This window comes from Salminus brasiliensis, chromosome 1 (assembly GCF_030463535.1).
Source record: "Salminus brasiliensis chromosome 1, fSalBra1.hap2, whole genome shotgun sequence".
Lineage (NCBI taxonomy): Eukaryota > Metazoa > Chordata > Actinopteri > Characiformes > Bryconidae > Salminus > Salminus brasiliensis.
The window spans coordinates 32,160,180-32,177,734 of NC_132878.1; the positions used below are offsets into that span (position 1 = coordinate 32,160,180).

The 17,555-nt window shown below is 42.0% G+C and overlaps 1 protein-coding gene across 1 annotated transcript; it reads right to left on the bottom strand.

Moving 5' to 3' along the window:
• Positions 1-463: 463 nt before the first annotated feature.
• Positions 464-17,253, bottom strand: gnpat2 (glyceronephosphate O-acyltransferase 2). The gene is made up of 16 exons (XM_072677769.1): positions 17,113-17,253; positions 14,870-15,061; positions 12,924-13,100; positions 11,795-11,924; positions 11,285-11,412; positions 11,120-11,195; positions 10,371-10,522; positions 10,017-10,147; positions 9,098-9,321; positions 7,652-7,900; positions 7,366-7,445; positions 6,787-6,927; positions 5,642-5,741; positions 4,959-5,052; positions 3,355-3,416; positions 464-1,287 (listed from the first exon to the last, which is right to left on the bottom strand). The coding sequence occupies exons 1-16, from the start codon at positions 17,122-17,124 to the stop codon at positions 1,244-1,246; spliced, it is 1,992 nt and encodes a 663-aa protein (XP_072533870.1). The 5' UTR covers positions 17,125-17,253; the 3' UTR covers positions 464-1,243.
• Positions 17,254-17,555: the final 302 nt, after the last annotated feature.

The window sequence follows — 17,555 nt, forward strand, 5'->3', positions numbered from 1 at the left end:
TTAACCCATCTGGTAGTGAACACACACTCACACGTGTTAGGGGCAGTGAGTACACACACACACCCAGAGCGGTGGGCAGCCAACTCCAGCGCCCGGGGAGCAGAGAGGGTAAAGGGCCTTGCTCAAGGGCCCAACAGTGGCAGCTTGCCGAGCCCGGGAATCGAACCCACAACCCTGTTATCGATATCCCGGCGCTCTAACCGCTGAGCCACCACTGCCCCTAACTGGTGAGTTGAATCAGTTGTGCACCTCTGGTCTAGTGTAACGACTTCCCAGAAGAGGAAGCAGTGGAGATACTGCAGCAGATTGCAGAACATACTCTATTAAATTTGTTTGTGGATGAGCAGGTCTACAGGTTTACTTTTTAACATATTGTGCAATACTTGTTAATGCTGCTTTTCTTGATTTTGTAATCTGTAATCTTTACTGATCAGCCTCTCTAAAGTGTGATACACACAATGGCTGAGGGAGCAGTTAAAAACATGTTTATTGCTATTGTGTACAAAACATACATTCAATGCAAGCTAATTCACAGTTTAACCATAGTGGCCTGATACCTGCCCTGTTAAATTACTATAAATCTACAATCAACATATTTACACCTGAGTTTTAGAATACAGCAGTATGAATCGTACCTATAGTCAATGAAACACTATGAATTATTGTTGTTCTACATTTGCAGCAACTTCATTCATCATTTTATATAAATCATATTAATCATTTATAATTGTACTGTGTACTTTGGTAATGCCTGTTTCCTATTATGGTAAAAAAAAATTAAAGACAGTGATTGTTCTATGTAGCTGAATTGGACCCAGATTAAATCAGTCACTATTACCAGAAGACTGCTTCTATTTGGCAGGAAGATGCATTCAGTGATGCTGGTAAACTTGGTTATGGCGGTTTCTCAGATAGGACGGGTAAACTGATTTCCCTGCTCTGAAGCTCCTAATTCAGCTTAGCTAACAGGTTCATCACATTGTATTTGGATAGTTCCACACAGTGTCAGCGTATGCTTAATTTGTTCATCTATCTGGTAAAATGGTTGATTCTCCACAGTGTTAGGTTTAGGTTGACATTAAGGTTAGGGTGAAGGTTAGGTAAGTAAGTAAGGCAGAAAATAAAGCGTGACTAAGTTCTCATCAGCAAAAACCCAGTCCAAAACAGGAGTTCCCTGGGAACATCAAAGAGGTGGTGGCTCTCTCCCTCCATGCAGCACTCCACTCCATCTCCTCGGATTGTGTCACAGCCTGGAGTATGACATGATCGGAGGGGTCACCCCACCACCTGTAGCCAAGAAGACAAGAGGTATTACTGTACTCATGTGGCCTAGTTACATATCAATATATATCCACCACATCCTTACATACTGGTATCATTTGCATTTCCTAATGCTCAGTTTATTTAGTATTAAACACATTTTTGCACATTTTTCAATTTACATTCAAAAACATTTCCATTAAATCCATTAAAGTAACTCTAACTTCTTAACTGCTTTACTTCTGCACAGATACACAACGCCCAGAATACATTTCCAAGGGGTTTAGGAATGCAGAGTCTCCAAATAGGTCTTTGCATATGCCATATGACAACTGGCATATGATGGTTTGGGCTGGAGTTCAGGTGACTTCTGATTTGTGGTAGGAAGCCAGCCCCCCCCCCCTCTGATACGTGGAGTAAGGAATGCGAGATGATAAGAGTTAAAAGGGAGGTGACGGGGTGGTGGAGGGTTGTGAAGACTTGGACATGGAAACATGAGAACGAGGTATAGATGGAATTTACAGGAGATTTTTATAGAACGTTTGAAAGGGGAGGCTTCAGGCATGTTCCTCCTTCCAAAACCTTAAACAATGTTTTTTTGACAGTATTTGGGAGTAGAGAGGGTAAAGGGCCTTGCTCAAGGGCCCAACAGTGGCAGCTTGCCGAGCCCGGGAATCGAACCCACAACCCTGTTATCGATATCCCGGCGCTCTAACCGCTGAGCCACCACTGCCCCATAACAATGTTTTTTTGACAGTATTTGGGAGTAGAGAGGGTAAAGGGCCTTGCTAAAGGGCCCAACAGTAGCAGCTTGCCCAGCCTGGGAATCGAACCCACAACCCTGTTATCAACAGCCCGGCACTCTAACCGCTGAGCCACCACTGTCCCGAGAAGTAACAAGAAATGTGAAAAAGCTTCTTGAGGCCAGTTTCATTTCCCAATGTCCACAATGCTAATATTCTTCTTCAGTCTCTCTAAAACTGCTTGCCAGAGCGTCACCATCATGTTGAACTGTGTGAAACACACTGCACAGTTTTTTCATTAGTCCACTGGCGGTGCTCCATGGCCCAGGAGAGTCTCTTTTTCTTTCTTTGCTGTCTTACTCCTGTCCTGTATGACCTGGTCAAACCTGCAGCACCCAAGTCTCTTCTTTTGGTCACATCCACCAGTATTAAGCTTTGCTACAAAGTGTAGTCATGTAACACAAGCTGTTTACCCTCAGAAGTCTTTCTTCTAATGCTGTTTATCGCCTGTTTAGTCTGCCCAACCTTGTCATCTTCTTCTTCTTATCTTACCCGGAGTTGTGGTGGGTCCAGAGCCAACCTGGAAGCATTGGGGCGAAATGCAAGAGGGGGGGGCAAGATGTCCATCGCAGGGCAACACACAGCAGTCAAAGGGGCCATTTAGCATAGTCAGTACAGCTACTGGCATGTTTTTTGGAGGAAACCAGAGTCTCTGGAAGAAACCCAATGAGAAACAGACAGTGACTGGAGCAAGGACTGAACCCGCAACTCCTGACCTCTGCAGCTGTGCGGCACACACACTACCTGTGGTACCACCATGCCGCTCTTCTCCAGTTTTCAAAGAGCCTTTTGATAGTTTAGTCACCAGTACTCCGGCTTCATCAGGAGCTTCATTGAAAGAAAGACCTGACAGAGAAAGTCCTCTCCCTTTCCTCCCGTTCAAAGCGTAATTTACTTCCATTCTTACAAATGACCTGAGCTGTTAACCACGTGTTCCTTGAGGATGGCCTTTTTAGAACTTTAAAATATACATTAACTGCAGTTTTGTTTTAACTACCACTGTAAGGTTACCACTCACTGCTGTACCATCTGAGCTGCTTAAATGCCAATAAAACTGGACAAATATGGGTGATGTAAAACGTTTGACCAGAAGTGTTGATTGTAAAGGGAATTAAGGGGAGTGGGTGTATTTATGGGGACCTAATCTATACATGCTGTGAGTAAACTCTCAACCTTATCTGTCATGGCATCTTAAGTAAGCTTCAGGCCCAAGTGCACACAAAGGAACAGAAATGCTATCTGCAGTTATTCACAGCACTGAAGAAGGCCTCTGTTGGGCAGAAGTTCTTACCCAGCGTTTTCCATATTCTTTTCACCGCTGCTTTGTTCACTCTGTACTCATTCTGCTCCGCTCTGAGAAAGAAACAGAAAGAGTGTGTTTCGGTTACAAGCAGGTACTGCCGTACACCCCCAGCAGAGACGTAATGCAATCAGTGGTGGTTTAACCTCTGCATCTGTGAGGATTAAGAACCAGCACTGCATCTGGAGTCGATGTAGAACTTCACTTCTAATTTGAACAAAACTCTGCAGTTTCTTTTTAAGGCCCTTTCAACAGAGGATGCACATTTGTAAACAAATATGTTGTGAGTAAAGAAGGTTTAGGAAAAGCTGTTGAGAGTGAGAGCCTGTATGAGAGGTGATGGTTCAGTGGAGTTCATGATTTATTTTGGGGATTTAGCTCATTTTATATACACATATATATGACTGTGAAACAAGATTCTCTAATCTGATTAAACCAAGACTGAACTTCTTGGTCTCAATGCTAAGCGTCATTTCTGGGGGACACTAGGCACTGCTAATCACCTGCCCAACACCATTTACATTTACATTTATGGCATTTAGCAGATGCTCTTATCCAGAGTGACTTACAAAGTGCTTTGCTGTTTACCCAAGAAAAACCTCAGCTAGTTAGAATAGACTAATAGTTCAAAGATACCTTTAAGCTCTAGACATTACTAAGCACAAGTCAATAAGGTGACCATAGTACTCTGCTATTCGTCCAAGTATTCTCTGAATATGTGGGTCTTCAGTCTGGGTTTGAAGACAGCGAGCGACTCGGCCGTTCGGACATTCAGGGGAAGCTCGTTCCACCACTTTGGTGCCAGGACAGAAAAGAGCCTGGACGCTTGTCTTCCGTGGATTTTGAGGGATGGCGGGTCGAGCCGAGCCGTACTTGAAGCTCAAAGGGCTCTAGGTGCAGATCGGCTTTTGACCATTGTCATCATGTATGGAGGGGCTGGTCCGTCCTTGGCTTTGTAGGCCAGCGTCAGGGTTTTAAATCTGATGCGGGAAGCAGCTACAGGAAGCCAGTGAAGAGAACGCAGGAGTGGAGTGACATGGCTGAATTTAGGGACATTGAAGACGACCCGTGCTGCAGCATTCTGGATGAGTTGCAGGGGCCTGATGGTGCGCAGAGGGAGACCAGCCAGAAGAGAGTTGCAGTAGTCATGGTGGTGGCAGCATGCGGTGGGGATGTTTTTCAGAGGCTGGGATCTCTGTACCCAAGTACATTATTCAATTATGAACTCAACCGAACACCTCTGGGGAGACCTAGAAAAATAGCTGTGCACTAACAACCCCTATTCAACCTGACAGAGCATGAGAGGGTCAACTGATAAGAAAATCCCCAAATCTAGGTGTGCAAACTCAAGAAGACTGGAGGCTGTAATTGCTGCCAAAAGTGCTACCTTTCAGGTGCTGAGTGAAGGGTCTGAATACTCATGTCAAAGCAAAATATGAAAAAAGTGAATTTATATATTCTATATACAATTATCAGCATGTTTTCATCAATTTAGTGGTCATCGCATATTGGCTGACATTATCAGTGAACCCATAATATCAACTGGACTGTAACAGTAGACAAGGGCAGGGTCTGCATGTGTGACTGAAACCTACACTCTTGATTTAGACGCAGCCCCCATCCTGAGCAGGGCCGACAGCACGTTCTTCTGTGTGTCTGAGGACAAACACTCGCACGACTGCACCTCATCTGCGGAGGGAGACGGAGACCATAGGCAGAATTCAGAGAGTGGAGGAGAGAACAGAGACAAATGACGAAAGGAGAGACTGAACGAATGATCGAACAGACAGAGACAGAGACAGTCAATCACAGTCACAGTGTCACAATGCTAAATAAGACACGACACAACTGTCCAAAGCGTGTTGGGTTCAGCAGATTCTGAATGAATGTATATTACAAAAAAATACAATAAAATGTACCATCTAATAACATGTAGTGTTTTAAATAGTCCAGAATGAACAGAACGTACTGATTACAATTATTATTCAGATCTTCAATAAGTTAATGTTGTGTGGACCGTGTTGTCCATTTCTGGTCACTACTGTAAACTTAAATAAAAGAAAAAGGCCATACAGCCTTTAATGTGTCCATACAGCTGATAACAAGTCAGCTGTAAATACAATTTTAATTATGAAACAGTGGAATTAATTACCCCTTGAAGTAGTACAGTAAACTCAGAACAATAGCAACTTTTAAAAAATGATGATCATCTGGACACCCGTTCTATCACACGTTTATCTGGAACTCAGAACAGAGGACTTGAGTAACTTCAGCTTACCTGAGATCAGGAGTTTGATGATGAGATCCTGCACTGCTGAGACGAAGCTCTTCTCTGTAAAAGCCTCAAACCTCTCTCCACACAAGATTCTACACACCACCTAAACACACAATTCAGCAACTTCAGTAATGTCTAGAGGTGTAAAAGTGGCCCAGTGCATTGATCTGAAGGCAGTGATTCAACAGCAGCGGTTGTTCACTGTCAGACTGATTGTTAGAATCAATTCGATAAATCTTTAATCTATTATAATCATATTCAAAACACTGCACTCATTATGACTGGGCACTGCGCATTTCCGTGCAGTTTTACACATTTCCCAACAGAAAAGAATGGCATGCAAAAGTCTGGGCACCCTTAAAATGTAATATTGATAACAATACACAGCGATCACTTGGCAACAGCTTAAAAACTTCCTGAAATACCACAACAATCACCTTTGCCAGACTGTAGCATCCAATTAGCAACACGGCAGCAGCCAATGTGCATACCATAGTAAAAACTACATAGTAAAAAAACAACACCATAGCAACCACCTGGGATTCCATAGCAATCCCTTAGCAACACCAGAGCAACCACCTAGCAACCACTTAGCAACACCATAGCAATCACCTGGGATCCCATAGTAACCACTTAGCAACACTATATCAACCACCCAGCAACACCATAGCAGTCACCTGGGATACCACATTAACTACTTAGCAACACCATTGCAACCACCTAGGATACCATGGCAGTAACTTAGCAACCACCTGGTAATGCCATATTAACCAACTTAGCAACAGTCTAAATATAGCCTGGAATGGGAGTCTATTTTAGCTGCGCAACCATTCTGTTTCCAGCAGGAAATGCACTTTCCTTTTCAAAAGTTACAATTCCCTCTAAATTGTAGGGTATAGTTTTATTGTCTTTATTCCACTACTGTGTAAATAAATCTATTGGTCTCTATTTTCAAAGAAAATCTGGAATCATTCTAAAGCAAAACTTGTAAGCACTAAAGTTTACTTCATTAATCTTACCACTAACTCCTCTCTCTGTCCACCATTCCAGTATTTTAATATTTCAAATACTGTCCTAAGATTGAAAAATGGCCTTCAGGAGGCATTGAGAATACTGAAAAAATGACAGGTTCAGTTCTCTCATGTCACCTGATATGTTTCAATAAAGGGGTTTAAAATGGCGGTGAGGAAGACGATGGTGTCCTGCTCTTCCTCAGTCACTCTCAGTCCCTGATCAGTGATGGTCACCGCCCCACACTGCTGCAGACCAATACAGCCCTCCTCAAAATCCTAAAAGAGAGAGAGAGAGAGAGAGGCAGAGACAAACATGAAGAAGGAGAGAGAAATAGAGAGAGAGAGGGTGAGGGAGAGAGAAAAGGAAGCAGAGGAAGGGTCAGTTCTATTGGCATCTTAAAGCTATACATGCTCACTCAGCTGTGCTATGAGTGGAAGTTCACTCTGGAATACACAAGTACAGCTGGCAGTCTTCAAATGTAACCTTTTTGGCAAAAAGGACGAAGTGGTTTGTGTGCTGCAGTGCGCTGATCAGAACTCCTAACCACCTCCTTATTAGCTGTAAGTGATTGGTCCAAACAGACCTCAGGATCTGTGGTGTCCATCTGCAGTCGGGGTCATGCCCACTTTAATAACAATTGATGACAGTGACAGGGGGTAGTCCAAGCTTTCCTCCTACACTGCCCAACGCAGAGTGGTCAGTGTCAGTCTCACCTCTACCGCTTGGCCGGGGATGAAGATAAACTCATTAGCAAAGACGTCCTGCAGGAAGCAGAAGCGGCTGAAGATGTCCTCTGCAGAGAAAATGACATGTGTGAGCAAACTTTGCTCCTGGAAGCTTGTTCCCATCAAACGGACATAATTAGACTGCTGCTGCACCTTTTCTGCTTTATTAATTATCACTCTAAACTGGAGCGGACAGTGGAGAGGCTCGGAAGCTTGACAGCTTCACACTTTACTTGTAACAATGTCAAAATGCTTTAAACTCCTGCACGCTCACCTTTCCTGTGACTCGTAGCTGTCGTCACGGCAAGAGCCACCAGCGCCGGCCGTGAGAAAACGTGCAGTGCTTGGTTCCTGTAGGAGGCGCACATGAGCACCACAGCAGCTCGCCTGAACACTGCTTCCTCTTGTGTGACAGGCCCTGGCCCTGCCTCTTCAGCCAACTGGACAAGCCCATTCTCAAGTCGCGCTATAGAGCGATGCAGGACCAAGTTTTCAGACATCACCTCCGAATTGTGTGGCTGAGCTGGAAAGCAGATTATAGCGCTTAATTTCAGCTTAAAGATCACACACTCTTTTCTAACATACGTGACAATTTTTAATTGATCGTAAAAGGAAAAATCTAACTAACATAAAAGTATAAAAAAGTTTTTAAAATTGTCAAAGGTTCTCCCATCATCACACATCGCATCAATTAGCATCAAATAGAACTGTCAGTTAGTATTCTTGTTTATTAAAATACACAATATTGACAAAATTATTGGGACACCTCACTCATCCCTCACCCGCTTCTTCTGAATCTTTAAAAAAGATTTTATCCTGCTTTTGTTGGAGTAACTGTCTCTACTGTCCAGTGAAGAAGGCTTTTTACTAGATTTTGGAGCACTACTGTGATTGATTGCATTCAGTGACAACAGCGTTAGTGAGGTCAGGATGTTGGATGATCACCAACTCACCTCATCCTTATCTCATCCCAAAAGTGGATGGATGGAGCACCATTTAACATTCCACACAGCACAGTTCCACTGCTCCACAGCTCAATACTGGGGGTCTTTATACTCCTCTAGCACACACCTGGCATTGGGCATGGTGCCAATAGGTTCATGTTTAGGGACTAGATGTGTGCATGTGTGTATGTATGCATCTGCATGTGTCAGAAATGGATGCTACTTAAAGTAGCTGAATACATTCATTAGAAGGGGTATCCACAAAAATCTGGACACATACTGTATCTTCCTTGGTATGAAGATCAGAGGTGACTGGAAAAATTATTGGAAACGCACAGACTGAAACTCTTTTACAGTGCCGATGAGTGCTAAACATTTGTCAGGAATCAGAGCTAATAGAAGCCCTGTTCTGTATGGCTGATGTCTAATACTCAGGGTAGACGGACAGAATGGAGCCTTTGTTATAGCTCATGCTTTACTGTGTATAAATCATAATCACATGCTAGTGGAGGCCTGGGTTTATAATCCAAGGGGAGAGGGCTTTGTGAAACTTTCCAAGTTTAGCAGAACATAGAAAACCCTGCAATACTCAATACTACACAGCTCATACTGCACTAACCCAAGAGATCCACTACAACACACACAGGGCTTTGATCACCTTACTAACTTATACAGTGCTCTTTATTACTACTGAACAGGATGAAAACAAAAATGAAAGGCCATTCACTTGACTGATACTATATGAAGCCCATAACACAGAGGACGAAATTTCTTACCAGGCCAGTTAACTTGGGCCCCGAACTGCAAGGCAAGGGTCCGCAGCCAGAGGGTTTTATGAATGAGCTGATCCCAGTGCACGCCCTGAGGGTTCTGAAGAAGAATAAAGGTCATGAGGCTCCAGGGGCTGAGGACCATGCTCTTCTCCTGCAGCCGCACCAACAGGTGAGCCACACTGCTTACAAACAGCTGCAGCTCCACACTCCCGTTCAACGGCAAGTCTCTGAAACACACACGCACAAAGAGAAATATGAAGATTTACATTATCATAGACATGGATTAAGCATAGTCTAAGACTAAACTGCAATACCAGTGACAGTGGTTTAGACTTGGAAACCGGGCCTATTTGTCCTAAAGTGTGTGGACACCTGCTTATCCAGTGTATTTTCTCAAATCAAAGACATTAATAATGAGTTTGTTCCTATTAAAGCCTCTACTCTTCTCTGAAGGCTTAAGAACACTAGAACGTTGCAGTTTGGCATGTTTAGTTGCATTCAGGCAGTCATAGGAGCATCAGTGAGGTCAGATATTGATGTTGGATGATTAGTTCTGGCACTCCTAAGGTTAGTTCAGGTACTGGATAGAGCTTTATCCCTCCAGAGAAAGCAGTTTAACTGTTCCACAGCCCAACACCGGGAAGCATGAAGAACTTAGGCTCTTGTGTGGCTTCTCCAGAATATCCTGTTCTACTGGTCAATGTTTTTTCTACCCAGGTGTTTAAATCTCTTGAATCTCATTCTCCAACATCATATTATATGCACCGCTCACAATAGCAATGAAATGCTTGTAGTTTATTACTGGTTAGGTAAAAAAATAATCAGATTCTTTTCTCTGACCACAAATGTGGCTTGTAAGACCATCCACACTCTTTGTAATACACTTGACATCAGATTACACTGTTCACAGCTAGGGTTTTACCTGGGCACCAGGTTGAACTGCCCCCGGTTGACCCTTCCCTGGGCCAGAGCTCTCACAGACACAGGCTTACCAAAGCACACATGCATGCAGCCATAGTCTTCCTCCAGAACTTGTCGAGCCTTCAACAACCCCTGCACGCCAATAAACACAGGTCAACCGTCACTTCAGACCAGAATTAGAAAAAGTCAGGATAGGATAGGATCAAACTACTCTGCCCAGAAAAGCTTCTATCCTGGCCTGTTTAATGCTCATCAAGGCTATGAGGTTGCTACCTATTTCCAGTTGAACTAGCTATTAAAACTCTAACTGCTCGAACTGCCAACAGCATCAGTAGAGGACTGGGACAGGCGGTACCGTTGTGGACTCTTTGGGTTTGGGGACGCCCAACAGCTCGTGTGCCAGCAGAGTTTCTTCAAGAATGCGGTCGTAGCTGATGCTGACCGGAACAAGACTGACATCATACACCTCTCCTTTGAGGAAAGGCTCCAAAACCATCTGCATCATTCCTACACAAACACAGAAATACAGCAGTAGTAGACACAGAAAACATTGTCAGAATACTGTATCTCCAAAACCAACCTTCAACTAGACCCTCACAGAGACTACAGGAATATGCCTGCACTGGGGGATTTCTGGCCTAGATTTCTGTTAGATTGCTTTGTGAAAAACTCTGCTATACAAATAAAACTGTGAGAGTCTGTGCTCTGCAAATGCTTGTTGTTTGCCATACTCTTAACACATTTATTTGAAGGGTTTTATTAATTAATAAGCTGAATCAGCAGTGCAGATGAGAGAAATTGGGATTGGGAACTTCTGCTCTAAAAGCCTCCACCATTCCATTCAGACACAAACCCTCAATGCACCTGTTCTTAGTTCCACACATTGTACGTTTCAGTGTTTTCCCTGCTCCAATCTCAAATGATTCAACTTGTCATCAGCTGATTACCAAGCCCTTCTTGGGTGGAACAGGGTAGTGTACAGTACATCAACTGCTAAAACATGCATTGTGGGGTCCAGGACCAGAGATGTGAACCCCTGTGATTTGTGATGTGATTTGTTCACTAGCAGTTCTTTCAGCTTTAGTGTGAATAAAGTTAGCTTACCAAGCTTTGGCGTCAGAGACTTGAGGGTCCTGCTGCGCAGTCCTTCCACATAGAACTCTATAGGAGCATAACCTGTCTGCAAAAACAAAAAAAAAAGTGTAAAGCAGGGTCATTTAACCAGCACTGATCAAACTGTCTGTAGTAAATAGTAAAACTATTGCTCACCCGCACTATAGTCCTGACATATTCAGAGAGCACCGCCCAGTAGAGCTTATCTGAGCCAATTGCACGCCGGATAAAGAACGCTCCAGACCGTCTCAAGATCTCACCAATCAGAGACATTCCCATCAGAGCTGGAGGAGAAAAGAGCAATCAGTGAAGCATGTTTCTGAATAGATACTGTGTTTCGATTCATTTTTTGCCACATTAGTGAGAGTTAATTCATTTCTGGGTGAAATACTGTATATACAACACCAGAACAAATACGTAATATTTTACATGCAAAAACTTGAGCTAATCGATACAGTGTGCACAAAAGAAACAAACACACTAATGCATCTGTTCTGCAGTCAAAACAGTCTGGTTTCCGAAACAGAGATTAAGCCTAGCCCTAAACTACACAGCATTCTGAGTGCAACAACTGACTAGGCTTAATCCCTGTCCACCTCTCTGGGAAACCAACACTTTATGTCTTGCAGTCTTCATTTATTTATTTTGTCTGTAATAGATACTTGCGAATTCCAGCAGCGATGACAGGGATGGAAAGGTCGTAGGTAAACATGATGTAGGACAGAACCAAGAAGTCGATGTAGCTCCTGTGATTGGGCATCAGAATGACAGGATGCTCCTGAATGGCCTGCTGGAGCTGAGGATCAAAAAATCAAAGCACAAAGCAGAACAGACACAGCTAAGCACGGATTTCTAAATCCAAAAACATTGAAGAGGAGTGAAACCTAGAAAATGTATCTTTTAAAACAATGTAAGAAGTGCATTCATTAGATCATTTAAACCGTAGAGACTGCAGTTTCACCAAAGAAAATAAATAAATTAATAAATGAATGAATAAATTAATTTATTTAAAACATCAAGAATGACGAACAATTAAATAATATCTAGAAAGCCTCATACTGCAAAAGCTAGTACAGTGAGAGGTGTTCAACCCTCTGGACTTCAAACAAAATGGACTTCGTCTTTAAAGCACCATGTAACCCAGAGCATTGTGTGAAGAAGTAACCCTAACCCTAACCTTAAACCTGAAAGTCAGATTTAACAAATTCTTCAGATTTTGTGTAAAAACATACCTTTCCTCATGTAAATGAATTGTTTGTTTATGAGTGTAATTGAGTTTATGAAGAAAATAGTATATAGGCATGAGTGTCCATTGCATTCAGTAGTGGCTACTGACTAATTTCTAGTAGATACTGAACAATATCTAGTAGTTACTGAATAATATCTGGTAGTTACTGAATAATTTACACTGGATCCTGAATAAATCATAGTAGATACAGAATCCTTTATAGTAGTTACTAAAAATTGATGGTGGTTACTGAATAATTGATAATGGGTAGTGAATCCTTTAAAGAAGCTACTGGATAATTTATAGTAGATAAATAATTCATAAGGAAGATGTTTGCCTAACTAGAAAAATAGTGCAACTGAATTAACTTTGTTCACATTTATGCCTCATTATGCACACATTTGAATTTAGCAAATTTACTGCAGCACTTTACATTTCAGTGTGGTTTACGATCTTCATATCAGCCTCGCGTTATCCAGCTCTTCTGGGAAAGCCTACTTTGTGAAGTAACTCCTAGATAAGCAGGGACAGATACAGATAAGAAACCGGGGTCATGATGATCATTACCCGCAGGAGTCCGTCCTCGTTGACACGGATGGAGCGGAACACTCTTTTAAAGATTTTACTGAGTGCGAAGCCCAGCAGACGAATGAAGCTCAGCTGCAGGTTCTGACCCATCTCCTCCATAATTCCCATGGCCTCTTCCTTCACACACTCACATGGCTCACCAGACTCCAGAGCGATCTGCGCACACAAAAAAAACATCCAAAAACATCAATAAATTACATTTGTTGCAGAACTATTACTTTACTCTAGATGCAGTTGATCAATCAAGACATGTTTAGTATCTGACATGTGTTTCTTTAGTTTAGAACTGAAGATGCTAAGCTAACAACGTTACCAAACACTGGATTTAGACTGTCACCAATTCATCATATAAATACAGATCACAGTGGTTTAAAACGTGGTAAACACAAAAATAAACTTCCTGGCAGAGCTGAATGTTGAGCAGCAGTTTAAGTTTGAGCAGCTTTTTAACTTGTTTACATATCATATTTGAAGATTTTGGAAGTGTATTTACAGAGATCGAAATTATTACAGTGTGAGTCCAGTGTTTGTTAGCAATGTTAGCCTAGCATCCTGACTAATGAAACACATGTCAGATACCAAACATTTCTTGGCTGATGGACTGCATCCAGGGTCAGTGATCAGTGTTTATCTGATTTTTCACTGAGTGAGTGAGTGAGTGAGTTACATGCCAGGTCCATGAGGTGTTTGGCATCTAAAAACGCAGCAACACAAGCGATTGGCTGTTGTATATGAGCTGATGTGCAAAAATAGACACAACCTAGCAATAGGATTTGATTGGCTGTTGTTTGTGAGCTGATGTGAAAAACACATCCAACATTGCAACAGGAATTTAAGCTGATTAATGGGAGACACATTCAACTACCAAGTGCTGGTAAAATCTTAGCATCTTACAATCCAGATAATAGTCACACAGGTTCTTCAATAGATGAAAGCCACTGGTAGATGCCTTATGTCTTGACTTGTCTTGCAAATTACAGACCGGTCTCGAGTCTCCCTTATTTATAAAGTAGGGGAAATGGAAGTAGCTACTCAACTTTTCTCTCAGAAAACCATTTCTATCAGCCTTTTCAACCAGGTTTCTGTTAATTTGCTCTATCAGCTCTGTTTGAAATGGCCTAAATGACCTGGTGGTACTGATAAACATTCTCCTCCTCCATCCTTGAGTGCTGCTTTCAGGATCAGCCTAAGACTGGCTCCATTCTTACCTCAAGGATTCAAGGAGACTTCATTATCATTCGCATCACATGATTGCAACTAAACTGAGATCTCAAGGTCCCAGTTAGACCCAAAGAGCAATTATTGAATAAATAAAATAATAATAAAAAATCTAGAATACAAGAGGGGTAGACATAAACAGGAAATTGGGAAAGCAGAGATACAGAAAAGTAGCAGCAATCAAATCACAAAGACTGGTATTAACAGGCCCAAAGTGGGCCAAGAAAACCTTCCCCACACCATTACAGCACCTAAATCAGCCTGCACTGTGAATACAGTTCCATCTGTCTGCCTCAGCAGAAATTGAGATCCATCAGACCAGGGTACTGTTCAGTTTAGGTGAGCCTGTGTCCACTGCGGCCTCAGCTTTCTGTTCTTGGCTGACAGAAGTGGAATCTGCTGTGGTCTTCTGCTCTTTCTAGCCCACTGCTAGAGATCTTAGAGTACTTTTTGATTCCTCACTCACCTTTGAGGCTTAGTCACTAACCCAAAACAACACTGGTCCATGCCTTCATTTTCTTCTGTACTAAAAACAATTTATCTATACAAGTATCCAACAAATGATATGCTACTTTTCTGTGAATATGGCTACTGTCCAGTTACCATGTAGATTACTGCAGATTCATGTACACTATATCATGATTATATTTGGAAAATATCTGATTTATTATTGACTGATCATTTTAACACTCTCTTTATCCTCTCACCTCTGAGATAATGTAGCGCAGGTACTGCGACTCTATCACCATCCTATTGAGTACTTTAGCAGAAGGAGGCGTGGCCCCGCGATATGGCTGAGGGCTAAACGTCCTGAAGGCGTGGCTTATGTCACTGCCCCGCCTCCTCTCCTCCAGAATGTCGAAGAAGCTTTCCGGCTCCACCCTCAGCATGTGTTTGCCCTACAACAGAGAAACCATGTTTAGTGTGAATTGAATTAAAATGGTGCCACAGATCTTCATCCAGGTTCAGGCAACATGAGCATGAACAAGTGTTTAGCAGAGAAAAAAAGAACCCCACTTTATACTGTCTGTAATAAACAGACCATTCAGCAGCAATGTGATTACTGGTGATGTATTCATTGTGACGATGGCTGGATTACAGTCGTACAATTACATCAAGTTTAGTTCTGACTTTAGTAACTTCACAATTGTAGCTTGATAACAGTAATTTACGACTTTTTCTGTTTGTTTGATGCTCAAGACATTCTGACACAATTTAATGAATGTAATGTTTATATTTTGTGTTTTATTTTATTATTACATTTTAATATGAAGCACTTTAAACTGTTTTATGTATGAAAATATAAAATATATGTATTACTATAAAATATTATTATTATTATACATGTAAAATAGATTTATTATTTTTGTTGTTGTTAAAAAACATACATGTGAATAAGATACATATTTTTTTATTTTTTACAGGAGAAACAGGGGAATTATATATATATAATTTTTTGCTGTAATCATTATTAAATGTTATTGATTACATAAGAAGCATCATTATGAAATAGGAGACATTTCAACATTTGATGTATATATATATATATATATATATATATATATATATATATATATATATATAATTATTATTGTTGTTGTAATTATTATTAAATGTGTTATTTACAAATTATGTAAAAAATAAAGCCAAAAAGAGAAATATTATGTGATTACATGTGTAATAGTATAAATAAACACACTGTTGTTTGGACCTTTCTACAGATAGCTAAATGTTACAGTGTTGTCATTTAATATGCCAATTATTACTCCCCTACTGTTTCTAATACAGGTTACAGGTAACAATTACCAAACATCATAATGTGCTTGTATACGACACAGTGATGCTTCGATTTGATACACTTCTCAATGGTGCAAATACAATGTGCCCTATGTAAACTTTCCCTCCTCTGTTTTTAGAGTAGTGATTTTCAACCTGTAGCCTCAACCGCAGCCTACCAAGGGGGCTGGTGATGGGGACAGTGCTAGGGTGCTGTTGGAATCAGTTTTTTCCCCGCAAAACAAATAGTAGGACGAATACTGCTGCAATGATTACGTAAAAAATAAGCATGGTGTTAAGTGATGAGGAGAGGGTGCACTGAATATCTTATAGTGGACGGTGCACAGTGGAGCAGTGGAGCACCACACATGACTCAACATGCAACTTTCATGCAGGTTCTTGACAGTCACATCAAACACTTGTGATATAAGTATTAAATATTGTAATACTGAATTTGTCACTTTTGACCAGGACTAAATGCTCAAATTTGGTTTGGGTCCATGTGGACTAATAGGAGCACTGTGTGTGTGTGTGTGTGTGTGTGTGTTGTCGCAGCACCAGCAGCAGTGTGACACTGAGGTGCTACCACTGCCCTCTGTAAACAGCTCCAGCGTGTGCTTCCCTTTAACCTATACAAATCCTTTTGCACATTTCTGTAATAGAAGAATCTGTAATAAAAGAAAGAGAAAACTGGGGTACAAATGATAGCATCTTCAGCTACACACACACACACACACACACGCTATGCATACAGATGCAGCTGGACCGTTCTTTTTGTCCTCTTGCATTAGGAGTCTTTGCAGGAAAGCACTAGATAGCATTAGCACATACAGGGTTAATGAGAACTCCAGAAAGTGAAAGAGTGTGAGAAATAAAGAAGTTGTGGAGGTCTCTGGTGAACTCGTGTGTGTCGCAGCAGATCCTAACCAGTACTAAAAGCGAGTTGTCCGTGTTTTATCGACCTAATCCGGTCTTCTCCTCCAATACCAACAGCACACAACTGGGTCTCGCTACTTTTCTACCGAGCTGGTGATAAACAACCCCGCTCTGTTGTTTCCCTGCAAATGAAAGCGAAACAAAGACCACAGCCGCAGCTGGGCATCACCCCGAGCGCTGGAAAAGCGTGTGAAATGTGTGTGTGAGTGTGTGTGGGAATAAAAAAGTAACTTCCTACCAGCGGCTCCATGGCTGAGAGCAATGAGCGCAGTGACTGCAGAGTAGACGCAGGTGCACCGGCCTTCGCTCAGCAGGAGGGTAGCACCGGCAGGGGGCAGCGGAGAGACGCGTGCGCTGGGGCAGAAACAAACCAATCAGTTGTCCAGCCAATCAGGAGCGAGCTTGTGGAACCTCCCCCTGAGAATGGGTCGCGCGACTCTTCTCAGAACACGCCCCCCAACCCTTAAACCGAGGGGCAGTGTAACCCTCTCAGTTAGGGAGTCTAGCTGGGCCTTAATGAAACTTGATGAGGGAAAGTGGGGGCCTTTGAGCTGTTGCAGTCACCCCAAAATCAAAACGGACCTTTGTGATTTCATTGATACAATTCTACTGATTTATACATGTTCACAAATTATAGAAAAACAATACTTCATCAAGAAAACTATCTTACAATCAGGCTGA

Coding starts and splice junctions, on each gene's coding strand:
- gnpat2 (XM_072677769.1), bottom strand. Junction 13,101..14,869: donor TGCGCTACATTATCTCAGAG/GTGAGAGGATAA, acceptor TTGTGTGCGCAG/ATCGCTCTGGAGTCTGGTGA. Junction 10,523..11,119: donor GTCTCTGACGCCAAAGCTTG/GTAAGCTAACTT, acceptor GTGTTTGTGTAG/GAATGATGCAGATGGTTTTG.